General features: G+C 40.0%; 1 protein-coding gene across 1 annotated transcript in view; it reads left to right on the top strand.

The window, feature by feature from the left end:
* rspo2 (R-spondin 2) overlaps positions 1-11015 on the top strand; it is a 51118-nt gene extending 40103 nt beyond the window's left edge. The window contains exon 5 of the mRNA XM_027148929.2: positions 9668-11015. Within this exon, the coding sequence (XP_027004730.1) occupies positions 9668-9786 (119 nt within the window). The 3' untranslated portion in view covers positions 9787-11015. The remainder of the gene's footprint in view (positions 1-9667) is intronic.
* The last annotated feature ends 9214 nt before the right edge of the window (positions 11016-20229 follow it).

Below are 20229 nucleotides of genomic sequence, written 5' to 3'. Positions count from 1 at the left end.
TCACACATACAGTACAGTGTATCTCCCTCACCATGTTTTTGCTATGGTTACATTCCTTATGGGGGGATTTTGGAGCCTCTGATTAACTCCCCACAAAGTGCCCTGCACCCCAACCAAAATAAATATGGCCGCTGTCATTCTGTCAGCAACTGTTTTCGGAGAGCAGTGTTTCAAACAGCCGACAATCCTGCCGGATTTTATATGGAGAATTCATCGTCATACCACAGGCATGAGCCATAAACACAGGGACTCCTGTGGAAGAGGTCTCCCCTCTCCACATCTCCGTCATCTGGCCCTCTCAAACCAGGAGAGGCATGGCTCAGTTAGAGGACATATATATATATATATTTTTATTTCATATCTGGCACTGCTTTTACCGAAATATAGGCACCTTGGGAGTCGTGTGCAGTCCTCGTTTATGAGAGGAAGAAATCATTCTTGGATTATATTATATTTAAGATATGGTTGGTTCAGAGGGTATCTCAGTAGTATTTGATGATAGTTTAAACCCTTTGTAACATAACACTGGCGTTCCTTTGCGCTGATGTAAGGGAAATTGACAATCAGACAGTTTCAGTCAATATAAACAAATTGATTCTTCTTTCGCGTGATAGCCTTATTAAGTCCGATATAAAATTAGTCAGGACACGGTTGGCTTTTAGCATGAGGTGTTTTTACCTCTGTCCAAATATCTATGCAGAATTTTATTGAGAGTTATTGAGAATCACACTTTTTGGTGTCACCCAGATGAGGATGGGTTCACTTTTGAGTCTGGTCCCTCACAAGATATTCCTCATATTATCTCAGGGAGTTTTTCCTTGCCAATATTTCCTCTGATGTGCTAATGTAAAACTGTATTTTATTTATGTTCCTGTAAAGCAGCTTTGCTTTGTATTTTAGTAGTTGAAGACAACACATTCAGATTTTAGATGCTTATGAACAAGCACTTGTGACATTACAGAGAGTAGAAATAGGTTTGATATCACCACTTGCTTTAAAGATATAAACACTTGTGTGGAAAAAACTTTTTTTGGGGGGGGGGGGGCGTTGGGGGGACTGCTTTATGAACATATGGCCCAGCAATATTTGCAGTATATTGCAAAGTGTAATACTTATATAAATCTACAAATTCTTAAAAGTCATTAAGCACCACTGTGGATTGTGACATGATAAAGAAATGCAGTGCTGAACATAGACACAAACAAGTAGTAGTATGATGATGATGAGCAGTCTTTGGCTTTTCTGCCAGCCAAATCCTCTGCCCCTTGCATATGGCCTCCACATATGCTTTTATCTCTATATACCACACATGGTGAGCCACACACTTCCGCTCCAGTCCTCAATAAACATGCATATTTGTGCATCCACAAACATAAGCCTATATGCTTATAAATGACGTTGTGTATGTGTAGGATTTGTTTCAGCTGAGCATTGCCATGACCCAGACTGCCTTCTGTAGAGAGAGCATGGCTGTTCACATCTGGAGCACAGTTGCACCAGTTCAGGTTCTAGAAACCTCTCTCTTTCAGCTTGTGCCTGTTTGCTCCCTCCCTCCTCTCGGCCATCTTCATTGAGACATCACAGCTTGTAATCAGAACATGATGATGTGCCTGTGGAGGGAAGTGGTGGTGTCTGACCCACTCATGTCCAGAGGGCTAGACCACTCAAAGAGACACCTAGTCAAAACAAAGACCTGTTTCTGGGTGGTTAAGTGAGGATGTGAGCTTTGGAGTTCGTTCTGTGTCACTTTAATCATGGCACTCGGGCAGAATGCAAAATTACAGGCGAGATACCCCTGCTTTTACACACACATATGGGCTTGAGACAAATGCCAGGGTTTAAAGCTTTATCTGGAAATATTTGCTCCAAATGATTCACTCCAAATGTTGCAGTTTCTCACGATATGAAGGCTCGTACTCTGCATGTCGATTTTTACGTAAGCTTTTAAACAATGCCCAAAAAGGTTACCACTGTGCAATAAAAGAAATCCCTGGACTCAATCATGGTTCATTTTCTTACGTTTTTCTGCTTATTTGTTTGTGGAGGTATTGTTTCTTCCTAGCTTTGCTCCAAATTCTTGTGCTCCAACCATGTGTGTTTAGAAGGAATAATACCTGGATGTCCGACAAATCAGAACTACCCTGCGGTTACATTTGGACCTTTTCCCTGACATGATCTCAGTTTTTCCCTTAACCTATGTGGCTTTAACAGCAACAGGCTCGTTGACTGCCTCGCATTTCCTAATCTTTATGTTGCTTCATTGTTTCAGTAGCTCTGCTCGCCAATTCCAGCAATCTCCATTTTGAAATCAAGACCAACCAAAATTACATAGCAATCAAAAAGCAGAGAATGTGTGCATATAGAGAGGAAAATGTTTGCCATATGTTTGTGCAGGGGATTACTTCAGAGCTCCTGTAGCTCAGCAGGTAGATGATAAAAGCTGTCTGCTTCACTCAGTCTACATGAGTGCTGTCCAAGTGTGTCTCATCTCCGAGAGAAACGCTCACTCCAGACTTTTTAGGGCATAACATCAAAAACACTCAAACACACATTTTGACCACAGCTCATACAGATGCGCGAAATCTATTTCCTCTTTTTGTCTCAGGAGGATATGGCTTTGAGCGTGCTGACATATGAAAGGTGTTTGGGGATATTCTAAAATGGAAGGATATAAAGGAGAGCAGGCAGGTTTGCAGCAACTTGAAGCGTTTCCCATGTAGCGTTCCCTGCACCTCATCTTTAGCGTGTAAGCCTGGCGATTTGCAGAGGCCCCTTGGCCTCCTGGCCACTTCCTCCTTTTTACTGTAAAAATCTGCTCCTTCTGCAGATACAAGGCAGATTTCCCCCTGCTAGTCTCTCATCAGTGACAAGTATGAAGGGCCTGACATATAAAAAAATAAATCAAGCCAGTCCATTGACTTCTCCATCCTCCACACCAGCTCAGTTGGGGAAGAAAACATAAACCAGAGCATTTCAAGAACTGTAGAAGCTATTAGCACAGGTACATGTCAGTTTCAGTTATTCAATATAATATCTGTGTGTGTGTGTGTGTGTGTGTGTGTGTGTGTGTGTGTGTGTGTGTGTGTGTGTGTGTGTGTGTGTGTGTGTGTGTTTACAGACTTCTTCACAAAGCTTTCTTATAAAGCTAAATGTTTAGGAGCACAGAAACATCACAGTCTGGGCAGTTATAGCAGTACTCAGAGAGCTTTGCTGATATTTTCTGGGCAAAATGGAAGCCTAATACTACTAGAAAGATGTACAGTAGTTGGCTTATTGGCTATTGGCTAACACACACAGACACAGACACACACACACACACACACACACACACACACACACACACACACACACACACACACACACACACACACACACACACACACACACACACACACACATACAGTATATATGCTTCCCCCACCTTTATCATACACAGGAAATGCTGCTTCAGGGTAAAATAGAAAACAAATGTTCCTTCAAATGGTATGTTTAATGGTAGTGTGAAAAGGTCACCTTCTTGGCAGAGGTGATTTTTTTACTACAATTTCGTGACAACCATGAAGAGGAGGTTTTAAATTTACAGTTAACCTTGAGCGAATCTTGTTGGAGTTTCTACCTGCTTTATTAAATATAACTGTTAAATAAGGTGTTTTTTTTTAACCCGACAGATATTCCTATTCTTGTGAGGACACAGTAAAAACATACCTACAGACACACACACGCACACACAGACACATACAAACAAGTCAGACACTGAGAAAGTCTTTAATAAATCAGACAGAGATTTATACAGTACAGACCAAAAGTTTGGACACACCTCATTCAAAGAGATTTCTTTATTTTCATGACTATGAAAATTGTAGATTCACACTGAAGGCATCAAAACTATGAATTAACACATGTGGAATTATATACATAACAAAAAAGTGTGAAACAACTGAAAATATGTCATATTCTAGGTTCTTCAAAGACACCTTTTGCTTTGATTACTGCTTTGCACACTCTTGGCATTCTCTTGATGAGCTTCAAGAGGTAGTCACCTGAAATGGTCTTCCAACAGTCTTGAAGGAGTTCCCAGAGATGCTTAGCACTTGTTGGCCCTTTTGCCTTCACTCTGCGGTCCAGCTTACCCCAAACCATCTCGATTGGGTTCAGGTCCGGTGACTGTGGAGGCCAGGTCATCTGGCGCAGCACCCCATCACTCTCCTTCATGGTCAAATAGCCCTTACACAGCCTGGAGGTGTGTTTGGGGTCATTGTCCTGTTGAAAAGGTGGTGTGTCCAAACTTTTGGTCTGTACTGTATGTGACTCATCAGAAACGCGACATAACATATACACAGTAATTCAGTAGTTAAACATAACTATAGTTAATTATGTCTCATTTTCTAAGTGACACAAGACTACAGCTCCATCCATTTAGTCCCAGATGTGAACCAGACTGGAATCTGCCTCTTCATTGGAGTCATGCAACTCCATGATGACATGTTTGTGGAGTTCACCGAAACTCAGAAAAATATTTGGCTGTTTGGGCTGAAAACATTTAAATGTTGCTTAGGTACAAAGGTGAGTAGTTGTGATGATGTGATCTAATGGAACTTCTTCATCTCTAACAAGTGAAAGTAATTTCATGTGGATTTCCACTTGGATGTTTGTAAGAAGTAGTCCAGTTGTATTTCAGAACAAGCTTCTTAAAGCATTCAAGGATCATGTTTTTTTTTAGATGTTTGGGGTTCATAGCTATTTGTACGATGTGATTTGTAAGTTTGAGACTTCTGTTGTTCGGCATCATCTGTTCCAAAGAGCCTCAGTTTTCTATTTTGACTTCCCATCAGCAGTATGGATCTTCAGAGAGCATGGCTTTTACCTGCTGCTTACTCTCTTGACAGAACATATGACATATATATAGAATGAGGAAATAATGACACACCTAATCTGAACATTGCCAATTTTTCATCGGAAGTACATGTGTTTTAAGTCATACCATGTGATACTAAGCAGAGCACAGTGACGAAAGAGAGAGTGGGATAAGTAGGATCCAGCGTAATCTTGTTAAGCTAAGTGAAGCTTTGCAGAAAAGGCTCTTGTCAGCTGGCTGGCGAGATGAACTTCTGCTCCTAGATCATCCTCAGTCTTTGCATTTCACTTTCACATTTCACTCTATCATCAATCATCTTCATCTTCGTTATTTTTCTTCTGTCCCTTTTTTTTATTTTTTTTTTTTACCATTTTTGTCCAAGTGTCTGTGGAGAAAGTTATTGTTATTGTATTAATACTAGATTGTGTAAGCTACAATTGTTTCTTTATGCCATGCTTATGAGCTTGTGGAGATAACTCTTGTGATTTCAGTCATGTGTAACTGATGCAGCTCTAACCTGCTCTAGCACATGCTAAACCATATATTCAGCTGTATATGGACATATATTTGCCTTTGTAATGTTTTCTATTACCTTACATTTGTTATAAAATACCTGTGAAGCTGTTGATAGAATTGGGCCAATAGTCAGTCATCCAAAAGAGATACAAGAAGCTAAGAAAAGCAACGAAGCAATGATTTAAAACCAAATTCACTGAATCACAAACAACATTAATACTTAAATATCAACGACTCTCTTGAGCTCTTAAACGTTTTATATTTACTTTCAGAGTCAAGAGTCTGAGAAAACTCAGAAACAACATAACTTATGATATAAGGAAGCCCAGTGTGTGAGAGAGAGAAATGCATGTGTTTTTTTACAGTTACACATAAGCACACACATTCACAGTACTTTGCGAGTGTTATGTGTTTTCTTTCGTATAGAGCAGTCAATAGTGTGAGATGTGCAGAGCTGGCTATAACTACGCTCCCCTTCACAGCATTATAAATGTATGTGTGAGGAGGCCCTTAATGGCTGCTAATCCAATTTCTGCTACTGGAATCAAATCTCCCTGGCGCCAGTAGACCTCTCCTTCATGCACAAATAATGGTCTTTGCATTGTTGCATTTATAAAAATCACACAACGTCAAAAATGCCTGGCTTTACCACCTGAATCCTGTGTCTGGAATTTTTGAATTTTTGAAACATTATTCAACACACTTCCATTTTATCTCACACTCTCACTTCATCACCTGCCTCTTTTCGAATGGTCGGGAGTGGAGAAGATAATTATTAATTGTTGGTCCCCTGAAAGATGAGAAGGTTTTGAACAGAAGGAGCAGATAGTCTTTGCAGAGAGGCTCAATTACCGCTCTCGCATAATGCCTTCCTGAGGTCAGCCATCGATTTGCTTTAAACCACATGCTGTGCTGATAAGATTAGGCCTTTCGATTCCTGAACTACTTGAGTCATCCAGATGAAGTCACTTTGGGTTGGACAGCAGACCAGATAGCTCTCTGGAGCAGAAAAGATAGTTCTCTTTTCATTAGATCATGGCCTCACTCATAACAGGTTGACTTTGCTTGTATTTCTTGCTTTCTTTCTCTGCACTGGAACCTACAACTACAGTAGGTGTGAACTGACCTCTGAGTTCAGTAGTAATAGAAAGAACAATGACACTCCACAAGAGAATGAAAACAAAAAGGGATAAATCAGAGTTAGAGAACAGGAATTAAGGCACAACCATAACTTAGTGGTAAAGGTGTTGGACTACCAATCGGAAGAGTGTTTGTTCGAATCCCAGGTCCTCCAAGCTCCCACAGCTGGGCCCCTGAGCAAGGTCCTCAACTCTCAATTGCTCAGTTGTATAAAAAAGTAATTTCTCTGGATAACAGCATCTGCCAAATGCCGTAAATGTAAACGAGAAGCACGGCAGAAATCAACTCCCGCTATCCCTGGTTCAATTCAGAGCTCGGGTTCCTACCTGTACAGACTTTGCACATTCTCTTCTGAATTTTCTCCGGGTGCTCTGGTTTCTTCCCATGTCCAAAAACATGCGTGTAGGTGTGACAGTAGACAGTAGGAAATGTAAGACAGAAAACAGTGGAAGACAGAAGAAAATGTAAGACAGTGGAAGACAGAAGTAAATATAAGACAGAAGACAGAGGACAATGTAAGACAGACAGTATAATCCAGTAGTTTTGACAGTGCAACACCGACCAGTACAAACTTCTGTAATGAGTAAAATGCTATGGATGTAAAGAAAAAAGGGCAGTTAGCAACAGACAAGGTGTACAGTATGTGGTTCATACAGCATTTTGTTTTCGTGATTCTAACAGCAAGTCTAGACAGTAATGTGCAAAAATTGCAGTGCAAAAAAGAGCTGTACAGAGATTACAGAATATTATTCATAAGTAAGAAGTAAAACAACTGAAAAATTGAATGAAACAAATTATCACCTGGAAATCATCTGCATGTTTCCATATGGGAGCCATTTTTATGAAACGTACAACCCAAGCACACAGCTGTAACAAGAGCCAAGTTTGCTACATGATTATGCTTCTATTTCAGAAATAGCGCATGATAGTTGTAGGATGTTAAAAGGACACTTCATTGCAATGCAAAAGGGTACAAAAGGGTACAGAAGGGACAAATAAACATGGAGAAAAGCACAAGCCAACAATATACAACATATAGGAGAAATATAATGCATTCCTTATAATGCAGTATACAATTTCAAGTAACATCATGAGTAAAATAAGCATTAATAAAACTTGCCAAGAGTAACACAGTACCGGAAAAGAAGATGTTATTTGCAAATACAATAAAGCCTAAAGAAACCGGGTAACAGGTAATATGCAACATAGATCTGAAGACAAACCCACACTCTTCAGCCAGTGGATGGCAACCAATTTCCCATGAGGCCTAATGTATATGAAGAAATTGAATAGGTTTTTCCTGAATCGTTTTGTTTCAATGAGTGTAGAAGTTAACATCTCTGTACACATGAAAAGCAATGCAACAGCCTGTAAGAGGTTTCCTCTACACTATTTCCTTAAAAACAAATTCAAAGAAACTGATGCGGATGTATTTATTGCGCAATGTTTTTCCAGTTCAGTTCACTTATAACACCTTAAGTGGGCTGATTGTAAAATTACGCCAGCCTGGGAGGCTATCCTGAGATTAGATTCATTGAGCTAATTGATAATAACTCTCAAATTATTGTTTATTCATTCATTACCATGCATGACTGGGAAAAAGAAAAAGTCCCATTAAATGCTCAGGACATCTTGATATGATTTTCCATTTTGAGCATTGTTTTGGCCAAATTGTGATAAAGCATTCAGCTGGTGTGGGTTGCCCTCTAGCTGCCAGTTATGAAATATTATTAAATGTACCTCAGTGTTTTTAAAGGCCTGAGTGCAACTTATACTAATATTCACATGACACCACATTTGATTATAATAAAAAACTATAATACCATCACAATGAAAAGGGTTAGCGATCATAACAAGGGTCTTGCAGTAATGCTGGGTGGAAAGAAACATATGTTCTATTTTGTTCCAGTGGAAACAGAGCTGTGTCCTTTATTGCCGAAGGACGATCAAATGACATTCCCTTTGAGCTGATTGCAGCAAAGGTCTGTTTATAAAGCACACAGCAACACTGTTGCAATGAAAAAGACCTCTTTAAATGGCAATTAGTGAGAAAACAAGACTATGGCCCAGATGTTCTTGTACAGTATGTTGTGTCTGCGTAGAGTCATAACCTTGCTGGAACACACTAGAATAGATAGGGACATTTGTGAAGTAAGCTCAGCAGCTTTTGTGTTTTAAATGAAGCACATGGAAACCTTCACGTCTGCCTGAATAGCACGAGTTGATGTGGGGAACTGTAATGCTGTGGGAGCTGACGTTTTGGAGGTCTCTCCGGACAAATAACAAACGATCGCTTGAAGAAAACATTTTTTGAATCCTGCCAAATTGCTAAACTGGATGATTTTAGTCCCAAAAATAGTGTGATTGTGGAGTAATAGCAGGAAATTGTCCTTGGAACATTACTTGAAACCGTTACATTTTTTTTGCCACTGAAACAGCCGCACTCTATTCTCAGGGTTGTTTCCACTTAAGAAAATCATTTTCAGAGAATTTACAGTGCTGTGCTGGGAAGGGCAACAGGGCAGCTGCTTGAGCCAAAGCGCCCAGCCATGGGTGAGAGAGTCTCATTTCAGATAAACGCACACCACACATTACTCAAGCCTCATTTTGCTGCGCTAAACGGCCCAAACAAGTGCAATAAAGAGATATTAAGCCGAGCACTGAAACCTGACTACAGAGAAGATCATTTTCAGCAGCATTCCTCCTCGCACTCTCTCTGTGAGTGTGAGCTATAGAAAGTGCCCACTGACTCAATACCCATTTATTTTTCCAGCATACAATACTTACTAGTTTTCCAAATATTGGCTGTTATACTCTCTACTTCTGCTTTATCACAAACACTCACAGCCACCAAACACAAAACTAATTTACAATAATACATTCATTTGGACTGATTGCTGGTGAATTGAATGTGCCATGTTGCGAGTTGCGTAGTCCTTGTTTTCCCAATATGCTTTGCAGTCTCATGCTCACACCTGGGCTTCATTAAGTCTGGTTTAAGAGTAGCTTAGAGGTTATTACGTTGCTCTCACTTCACTTCATTTGCACTGGTGTGAGAACATGAGAGAGAGGGTGGGAGAAGTAGTTGATTTAATTTGAGGTTGTGTTACAAAAGCTGCCGTGAAAAATGACTATTATGTTGTCTGTTTGCTGCAGGGGGATCGGGGAAGCACAAGCCCAAAGATCAGAAGAAGAAGTCCAACAAGCAGAGGCTGCGTTTCCGGGCTCAGAACCACCACAGTGACCACCTGGCCTCATTGAGGGCCAGCCAGTAAAGACTGAGATTTCCACATGGAACGAAGATCAGAAAGCTGCTACCCGCTGCTCAACACACATTCGTACATACACACACACACACACACACACACACACACACACACACACACACACACACACACACACACAAACACGAATGCAGTTCCTCATAGTCTCTTAAGCTGTACACACACATTCACACATGCGCTGTGTATTCGTACCTCCTGCTGCTTCCATTGTGCCGGTGCCCCAACGCGTGACCCTTCTCAACATCATCGAGCCGTACAGCAGCTGTTGATACCCAGTCTGAGCTGAAAGATGAGGAAAACAGAGCTGAACAAGGACTGAAGGAGTCATGGACTTTAAGGTTGGAGGATGAGCAATGAGCAAGTGAGAGAGAGAGAAAGAGAGAGAGAGAGAGAGAGAGAGAGAGAGAGAGAGAGAGAGAGAGAGAGAGAGAGAGAGAGAGCAGGAGGAGAAATGATAGAAGGAGGGTGGATGGAGAGAATAATGTGTTGAGAAGAAAGAGACTTGTCTATATTTATGTAAAACAATGTGCGCATTGATGGAGGCAGAGTGTGCCATGTAATGCCTTTTTGGTTGTCTCTGTACATTTTTGAGAGTAATCCAGTATAATGTGTAGTTGCAAAGTATTTTATTCTCGGCACAAGATGTTTACGTCCAGACTGCTTTATGCTCTAACTGTATATTGTGGATAATAAAAATTTAGTTGTTCACCTAGCATGGCCACAAGCTCATGTGTACATAGTTGGTGAGTTTATCTAATGATATTACTAAAATAAAACATTACTGTATTTTCAGTATTGAACTCCTTCACCATTAAAATGTGTTAGTAAAAGGTTATAATACCAGCTACAGATTTAAGATAAAAAAAATAAACAAAAAATACATAAATAAAACTTAGCCTTCACATAGCTATTACATTTATATGGTATATATTTGATTTATTTATTGATTTTGATTTTGTACTTTTGTTTGTGTTTTCCGTGACAGTTTTGTCTTTGTATCTGTTACTACTCTGTGCTGAATTATTCTTTGAACACTTATAACAATACAGATATCTCCACCAGTGAAACCCGTTTCTGTCAGATGTGTCTAATAACTGTTCTTTAGAAGAACTTTCCATGCTTTAAGCTTTAAACTGACCCATAATAGAGCAGCTGAAATATTATAGGCAATGGAATGACAATGTATATATGATGTTCTATTAAAAATGCAATTCATGCCACCTACGTGATACTGTTTTGTATTTCCATTAAATTAATATGATTTAACAGCCAGGTTCATAACAATACTATTATATTTGCCATTTTCATAGCAAAGGACATAGCACTTATTGACTGCTGAGAACATAGTAGACTTTAAATCTTTCTGACACAGATGTGCGTTTCATTCATCAAATATAGGCATGTCCCATGACCTCTGTGTCACATTTGCCTGAACAAATTGCCTCTCCGAACACTCATACGAATCTTTTATGCTTCCTCCCATCAATCTGTGCCTCTCGGAGAAAAATGGACAGAAGTGTAGAAGAACCTCTGCCGTGTATAACTCCCAGACAGCTGGAGGAGTTTACTGTGAGTCATGGTAAATTAAGCCAGCGTGGTGTACTATATAATCACTGCCTACACAAAAAGAAAAAAAATTCTTCAGGTCGGCTGAATGACAGCTTATGAATGCACAGGAGCAAATAAATCAACAGGTTAAAGACAGACAATTTGACAGTAGATTTCTGTCAAGTCAGAAAATATTTCCAGAATTAAAGGGAATCTTTAAGAAATAACCTAGAAGAAAAGACCATGTGTAATCTTGAGAAGTTGTTAAGTGGACAGGATGTGGAGTGGAGTTGTTAAGTGGAGAGCTGTTCCAGCTACTATACAGGGTGATCACACCTAAAATGTGCCTATTAAATATGATTACATTTTATTCGAAATAAATAAATAAATAAATAAAGCACGGTGTTGTTCGGTGGTGCAGTGGGTTCCGCTGCCGGCTCACAGCTCTCGGCACCCACCGATCGACCCTGAGATTACTATCTGCATGAGTATGTTTCATATGTTCACACCATGACTGCACTGGGATCTGCGTTGGTTTCCGCAACGATCACAGGTTTTCTCTCAGTTCCCAAAAACATGCCCTTATCTGTAAATGTGTATACTTGGTATACTCACCACACATCAAACAAGTGTTCCTGGGATAGGTTTTGGATCCATCATGACCCTGATTAGGATATTGGTGCTGGAATAGGTCTTCCAATACACAATTCCAAAATCCAACCTGGCTCACAAACATGACTGAGGAGAACTACAACACCCCGGCTCTCTAATATTTATCAGTAGACTACTGATTACACACACTTGGACTCAATCACCTACACCGCATACCTCCACAATTTATAAGGAGTCTGAAAACCTCACACGCATTTGTGACATACTGTATACAGAGTGTTTTTATGTGCCCGTCGTTTCCAACCCTTTGAATCACCGTTCGTCTTTCTGGTTTGACTATTTTTGCTTTCCATGTTTACTTATGAATGTTCATCATCTAACCTTTGCTTGTTTTAGGACTACATTTTTGGATTCTCTTTTTCCTCTATAGTGAAGATCATTTTGTGACTGCACTTGGGTCCACAACTAATTCATGACAGTCACAATTTCCCTCTGGATGGGTGTACTACAGCTAAAACCGATTGTAATTCTGAGATTAAGAATCTGAGTGACAAGAAGAATCGTTAAAAATAAAAGCAGACTGATTAACTAGAGAGATTGTTAATAAATCAAATAAGAAATCAAAACATAACAATAAGGACTGGCTCTAATACAATGACATAGTGGTATTAATCTTACCGGGGTGTGCTGTGTCCCAGCTATTTAGGAAAGTACTATCTCTAAAGCAGTCTATTATGCTAATGTGTAGTGAATATACTGTACGTGTACACTTACAGTGTTTAAGAAGCCATCTTCTGTTATACCTAATGAACTTCTCACAGACATCATCCCAAAACAGCAGAACGTCCAGAGGTGAAGATCTATTTGTGACAAAAATTACACAGCGAAATTTAAAAGTCCAAATCACCACAGACACAATGCACATAGAAACTCTAAAGAGTAATCTTGAACCTAGTGTTAAATCATTTTATCTATAGGCTGGTACATATTAAACTCCTTAGTACATCACACATCCATCTATACACTACCCCACTTCCTCCACTACTCTTTTCATCAGAAAACCACTACTGTAAACTTTGTGGCAGCTTAAAGCCAATGTATCATTTTGGAGGACCTCTGTATTTTCTTGTGTGTGTGTGTGTGTGTGTGTGTGTGTGTGTGTGTGTGTGTGTGTGTGTGTGTGTGTGTGTGTGTGTGTGTGTGTGTGTGTGTGTGTGTGTGTGGTGGGAGGCTCTAGTAAGCCAACTAAGCCAAAAGACTCCTTTAATCTGACAGCATGCAGTTTCATTAGCTCAATTCAGTTCTATTATTATGGCAGGCATCAAAGCTTTAACTAGTAAAACCACAAACAGGAAGTGAGTAACTGTATTCCGTGTGTGCGTGTGCGTGTGTGTGTGTGTGTGTTTACAGTATATGCCGTCTTTCAGGCCATCAGGCTGTCACACACTTCACCCTCTATGTGAATGACACATTCATTCCAAAGCAGATGGCAAAGATGGAAGTTATGACATTGTTGGTTAAACAACATTGCCCAGAACATTAAATGCTGTAATAATTTTCTGTTTGCAATAGCCATTTAATGAAATATCGGTTGCCCTCTAGTACGCAGGAAATTAGGAATCATTAGTGCGCTCATTGAATGTGACGTTTTGGCATGCAGCACTGCTGTGTGCATGTAGCCTGTGCTCTCCAACATTTCAGGCCATTGCAGCGTACAGATTTACCATATGTCAGCTATCAAGACCCAACATGCACCAGATTAGTGAGGAAAATAATATGGACAAATATTCTCATAATGGGTGATCGTATCCAGAGTTTGTTCCATTTAAGCAAATTGGTCACATTTAGGAATAAAAGTTGCTAAGTTACATTTATTACTCATATAAATACAACCACCAATGAATGGTATTTATGTGTGACTCGCTCTACTTTATTCAATACAGGGAATTAATAGGAAATGATTCAATGCGTAATGGGAAAATGAGTTAGACTTTACAGCTTTAAGGGACTGCTTCAGTCAACTTATAATTTAGAGTAATAAAAGATGCTAAGAGTAACAAAATCGAACTTTTTGCTCAGTTGTACAAAATAAAACAGCACAGAGCTGCAGATCATATCACAACCAGATTATACAACTCTTAATGATCTATTTCGGTAACGATAAAACTATAGTTGGGCTCAAATTTTTATGGTCTTCTTGGTTTCATAAAGACAGGTGCACCACTGAATAAAGTATCCATATGAACTCCCACTGGATAATGATTATTGGACTTTACTGGCATGAGGTTTCAGAAGAGAAATTGGCAGCTTCTCTTTGTCATTCTGGGCTTTTGCTCTCTCCAATATTGCTTTTAACATCTTTTCCTTTGCTATGGAGAACTTCCCTGCTAGTGACCACCATTGTGGCTAACATCTCAGCCATTCAGCGCAGCCTGTTTTATTTCAGTCTGACAACCACACAAGGCCTTTCTCCTTCCCCAGAGGCCTCGAGGTCTCGTAATCACATGAGAGGTCAAAGCCCTAAGTCGGCCACACCATCACCACCCATCTCTGGACTCCAGATCAAGACCGGCCCATAGAATCGGTAACACATGGTCTTTATAAATGGATCTGAATACTGTATGCTCAAAACACATTAGCAGGAACTCGGAATTCCCTTTATGGACGGACAGTGCTGTGTGGGCACAACAGTCACGTTTGGCAAACCGATCGAGCCAGCTGCTAGAAAGAAAATGAAAAACACTTTTTCATTTGCTCTTTTTTCCCCATTTTTTGGCACTGGTTTCCCATTTATTGGACTTTATATGGGTCTAGTAGCTGCATTAACAAAAGGTTTCAAGGAAAGATTAACCAAAACCAGCCCTTATTAAACTACGCTGAGAGAATTCCTCTCAAATGTAATATAACCAGTGAGGACCCCAAAGAGCGACATATATTCTGTACTTGACCCAAATGGCCCAGAGGAGGAAAAGGGACATATTTGTGCTGTGGGAAGAAGGGAGCTAGTTAAGAGTCTTGAGGGAGAAATGTTAGTACACTTCCGTGCAAGGCATGTAACACTGCTCTTTAGGGAGGGAAAAAGGTGTATGTGGAAAGAGGTGTAGTGAAACTGTCATAATTCAGGAATGTTTACCTCCACTGCACCTCCGGTGTGGCAGCTCAACCAGTCTAATCCACCCAATCTAATGCCCTCATTTATTGCTGCTCAGTATACTTTTGGTTCTTTATTCTTGTTTTGTTTCTTTATGATGATGATGATGGTGATGATGATGATGATGATGATGATGATGATGATGATGATGATTAAAATAATGATAGCTACAACAAACACCACAAATAATTTTTTTTCTTTATTTTTAATGGATTCTCTTTTTCCCGTATGAAAATTAGTGCTGTGGATATAAATCTACTGGAATGTCTTAAATTTACAATCAAATGCCATCAGCAAATAACAAAAGCTACAATCTGTTGGTACAACCCTACATCATTGTTCTAATTGAATTTTTCACTGTTTTTACCTAGTTTATATTTTTGTATTGTTACTGTTGTTTTAAACTTACTACTGCTAATAAGGTGCTTTGCAGTAGAAGCTTCCAGCACCTATAGCTTCCTTAAGCTCTTATAACATGCATGTGCTGGCCGAACGTGTGCATAATGTGTATAATGGATATAATGTGTGTGTATAAACTGGTTTTATGTGCATGCGAGAGCAGTGTAGATGAAACATTTACTTATCTTGCTGTAGCCCATTCCATGTTTAGTATTTGTGAGGATCATTGGAATTTCAGTGAGGTAATTTGGAGGGCAATTTTCTGCTTACTACTTACTGCCCATAGCTTCAGTGGCCTCATTACAAATCCTTTCCTCTCATCAGCGTGTGTAAAGGCAATGACAGGCAGTGTTTGGGGGTGAATAAAGACCTGCTGAGCGTATACCTGCTATCACAGGCCTCGAGATTACTGGCTGTAGTTGTGTGTCAGCCTCTAATTCTAAACCTTTTACTACAGTGTGTCTTTACCCTGTGTTTACAGAACATGTTTAGGCATTGAGTGTGCCCCTGTGCATATGTGTGAGTCTGTGTATGTGCCTGTCTGCAAGACATCTGTATTTTTCAATATTTATGGTATAAATGGAGCTTGGGGAGTAAATAACACTCGCTAACATCTCTTAGAGCTCATTAAGACAGACTAACTGTTCCCACTGACTCCTGGGAGAGACGTTTAGATATTTATGATGTGCAGATTTTCAAGGGAAAAGGAGGAAAAAGAGATTAGCCTCTACATTAAACATGTCTGGGGTAGTAGTCATTAAGCAGTGGGATAGAGTAACTGCCGAAGAGCTGAACTGTGGAAGAGCTGAAGCAGGGCTCAGCAAGGGGGGCTGCTGTTGTGTTTCTTTAATCAGACGCATAACCTTAACTGCCTTCAGGAAGAGATCCACAGAGCACGGTGTGTGTTAATCAAACCAGTGAATGTGAAGCATCCTGTAGGGTTCCTCTGACTCCCAGCCTGTGCTGAGCTTTAAAACTCTACCATCAACGTTTTCACAGACTGTATACTTTCAAGGGAAGCATTGAATGCCCCATCAGCAGCAGTGTTGTAATTACGGGCTGATTTCATTGTGTGAGATAAAGTGAACCACATGGTAGTGGATAGGAGACAGGCAAGCAGAAAGCTGGCCACTCATTGCCATCTCCCTGTGTGGTTTTAGGCTGTGGTGCTGGGCTGTGGGTGTACAGTGGGCATGGGCCTGGGCTAGAGGCCTGGAACCCAGCCATTCACCCAGCTCTCATGTGTTGCCTAAAGAAAATGCTTTCTCTGGAGAGTTCACTACTCGAGGCTCTTGTGTCTGAGAGTGCGGCTACAAGGCACCAGTCTCTGCAGGGGGAGTTTAAGCTCCAATCAAAATAAGATTATAAACACTACGGATTTAAAGAGGGAAGTGCCCACACACAGGCACACAGACAATAATATGCAGGCATGTGTCATGACTGAAGCAGCAAAATAGCAAGAACAGCATTCTTTTATTCAAAGTATCTGCTGGAACAGGGCAGAACAGTGAAATATATTATAACTAACTTGGTGCCTCTTGCGTTGTTTTACCCCTTATAGTCCCAGGGCCCATAAGCAGGTTCAGACGTATAGTCCTCATAACTTCCTACACAGCTATCAGAAAATGGCATCAGACTGTATTGAACAAGTTTCTCTAGGTTTGAATCGAACATTTAAAAAATACGGCATTGCTGCAACATTCTCTATTCCTCAGAGGGATAATGGCTTCACCGTTATTAAAATAGAAATAGAATCTTCCCTGAAAACAGAAAGTAATCAAAACAGAAATGAATGTTTTTAAAAATCTTGCAAAACTACTAGTTTTGACATAGTCGGATATTCTTAAAGTTTGAATGATCTTTAGAAAATAACTATCAATCATTCATCATAACTGTGCACATTATCCTGGTTATGGATGCAGTAGGTCTGGAGTCTATCCACTGAAAGCGTGTCACAAGGTGAGATTACACCCCGAAAGGCCACACCTGTCTTTTAGAAACACAGGACTTTTTCATTCACCAGGCTTATTATAGGAAGTTGATGGTGTGCACATTACTTAATCTTCTCTACTCAGATAATGATAGCTACAACTGCTTTACATGGTACATATGTACATAATGTGTTTATTGTCTTTTGTGTATTGTATTTTTTGTACTTTTTGTATTGTCTTGTAACGTTTTGTCTACACTGTCTTTTGTCCTGCACTGTCTTGTCTGTCTTGTTTGTCGTGTCTTGCACTGTTTGCACCAGGTTGCACTTTATGTGGCTAAGACTACTTACAGTACAATCCTTAGCCCTGTCTTTGTTTTATGTAGCACCATGATCCTGGAGAAACGTTTTCTCATTTCGCTATGTACTGCAACAGCTATATATGGTTGAAATGACAATAAAAGCTTCTTGTCTTGACTTGATGTGTGTGTATAGACTGGTTTGTTCATGCAAGTGCAGTGTAGATGAAACATTTACTTATCTTGCTGTAGCCCATTCCATGTTTAGGATTTGTGAGGATCATTGGAATTTCAGTGAGGTAATCTGGAGGCCAAATTAAGGATAAAAAACAAAAATTTACTTTATTCTCATCGGTGACGGTGGTCTATAGGATCTTGTGAATCCTAGATGTGACCATTGATCAGATGCCAGGCAGAATAGCATAGAATAGAAGCCTTTATTTTGTCACATAGACATTACAGCACAGTGAAATTCTTTCTTAGCATATCCTAACTTTGGAGGTTGGGGCCAAAGCTCAGGCTCAGCCATGATACAGCGCCCATGGAGAAGGGAGAGTTAAGAGCCTTGCTAAAGGGCTCAACAGTGCCAGCTTGGCAGTTCGCTAGGTATTAACTCATCTGTAATTAGTGAATAATTCATACGTTACAGAATGTTATCCTTGAACCAAATAATAAGTTAAAAGTAGTTAAAATTTTCTTTGCACTAGTAATGTTAAATCAATCTGGTGATCACTGACTGCTTGTTATATACAACATTGGTATTCTAGACTAACCTCTCTGTTAATCTGAAATTCCATGTGAGACCCATGCATCTGAGAATCCTTATCTTTTTTTTTTTTTGAGAGTGTTGCACATGCAACTAGTATTCACCTAAACTAAAAGAATTCCTCCTTTCCGGATGCTAAGCCTTGTATGAGACCTGGGGAAACCTCACTTCATGAGTCACACCATACTGCCTCAATTTGTTCTCCTTGCCTGCACTCTCTACCATGGTGCTGAATAAAACGACATTGTGACACGACATGGGATCTCTGCCAAGGCATCTGTAACACAGGGGGATCAATGGGAGCTTGTTGTAATTAGTCTAATAAATGTTTTACCATGAATGTATTGGAAACAAAGCGGGTCTTATTGCAGCGAGCATGACTTTTATTGTGAGACCTTGTAAGCGCATGATGCCTTCTCCTTCAAGTCAAAGGGCTCGCTCTTAGTGTAGTAATGAAGCTATTTAAAAGCAGCTCAAGCACTAACTGCACAAGTTCTCTGCTACCAAGAGAGCAAATGTGGAACTGCTTTTCCTGTTTTATAATCTAAGGATGTTATAAAAATTTGTATGAGGATTTTGGGTTCATTCAGAGCCTGTTTTATAGCTGCATAACTTCTAATTACAGATGCAAATGAAGAGCAGATTAGATATCGTAACATTAAAAATATGCCATAACAATGTGTGAAACTTAAACAGCCAGTGTTGCTCATGCAAAGGAAATTTCACTTTTTTACCTCTCTTTAGTGGCAACATGAGCTGGAAGAGAAGGTGGCGTGACTTGGATTTGATGTGGCATAGAAACGTCTGGCTCATTACTTAGTAGAATTGGTATGGCCTCTGCCACTGACTACAATCTCTACAGACCTGCTTGGCCCTTTTTAATGGCTCAGGGCTGCCGTTTCACGTTCCACCAACCTCAACCATAGATGTGGTTACTCAAAGGAGAGCTGAGGGAATAAGAGGGGCACTGAGGGGGTCAGGAATTTAGCCACCATTGGTTGTTGGCAAACCAAATTGCTACCACATGAATGGCCCTCGTTCAATATTGGACATCAATGCCAACTTTCGGATGATTCAGATTGCGGAATAGATTGGGCAAGTTGCCTGGTGTGTTGATATTCCAAACATGAAATAGTCCACTTGGACACATTATGGTCACCATCTGTATGTATCCGATCTCCTACTGAAGATTATGTTGCTCTGTAATTTGCATTGACTGTGTCCTGTGCTGGTTAATTAATCCTAACGACCAAACCAGAAGCAAATGCAGATCTCTTGCTGGTGATTTTGAAGGAAGCACTTATATTTGGCTGTCTCATGTGGCACGCTGAGGTGGTTGTTAGAGAAGTAAACTGTGATCCATGGCCTCGTAGGTTATAGACTCTCAGAGCTGTAAAAATGTTTGTGAAGTGAAAATCCCTTCAAAGTGCTTTCCATCACCTCAGAAATGTTCTTCATTTAAACCGTAATGAGAAAGCAACTCAAATCGGACACACTTTATTCATCAAAGACAGAGCTGGCTGATTTAAAAATATTTCTGGCCTCTGTGTATTGCATCTATATCTGTACTGTATATTTCTACCAAAATAAATCAATGCTCCACAATTTTATGTTAACTGGCCATTTTCATTTGCCAGACATATTATAAGAAGTCGATGATGTGAGCATTATTTTATCATCTCCACTCACGGATGAGTCCTCTAGAAAGTGATGAAAATGAGCCACTCTG

This window comes from Tachysurus fulvidraco, chromosome 3 (genome assembly GCF_022655615.1).
Source record: "Tachysurus fulvidraco isolate hzauxx_2018 chromosome 3, HZAU_PFXX_2.0, whole genome shotgun sequence".
Lineage (NCBI taxonomy): Eukaryota > Metazoa > Chordata > Actinopteri > Siluriformes > Bagridae > Tachysurus > Tachysurus fulvidraco.
This window is presented reverse-complemented; position numbering and strand designations above follow the sequence as displayed.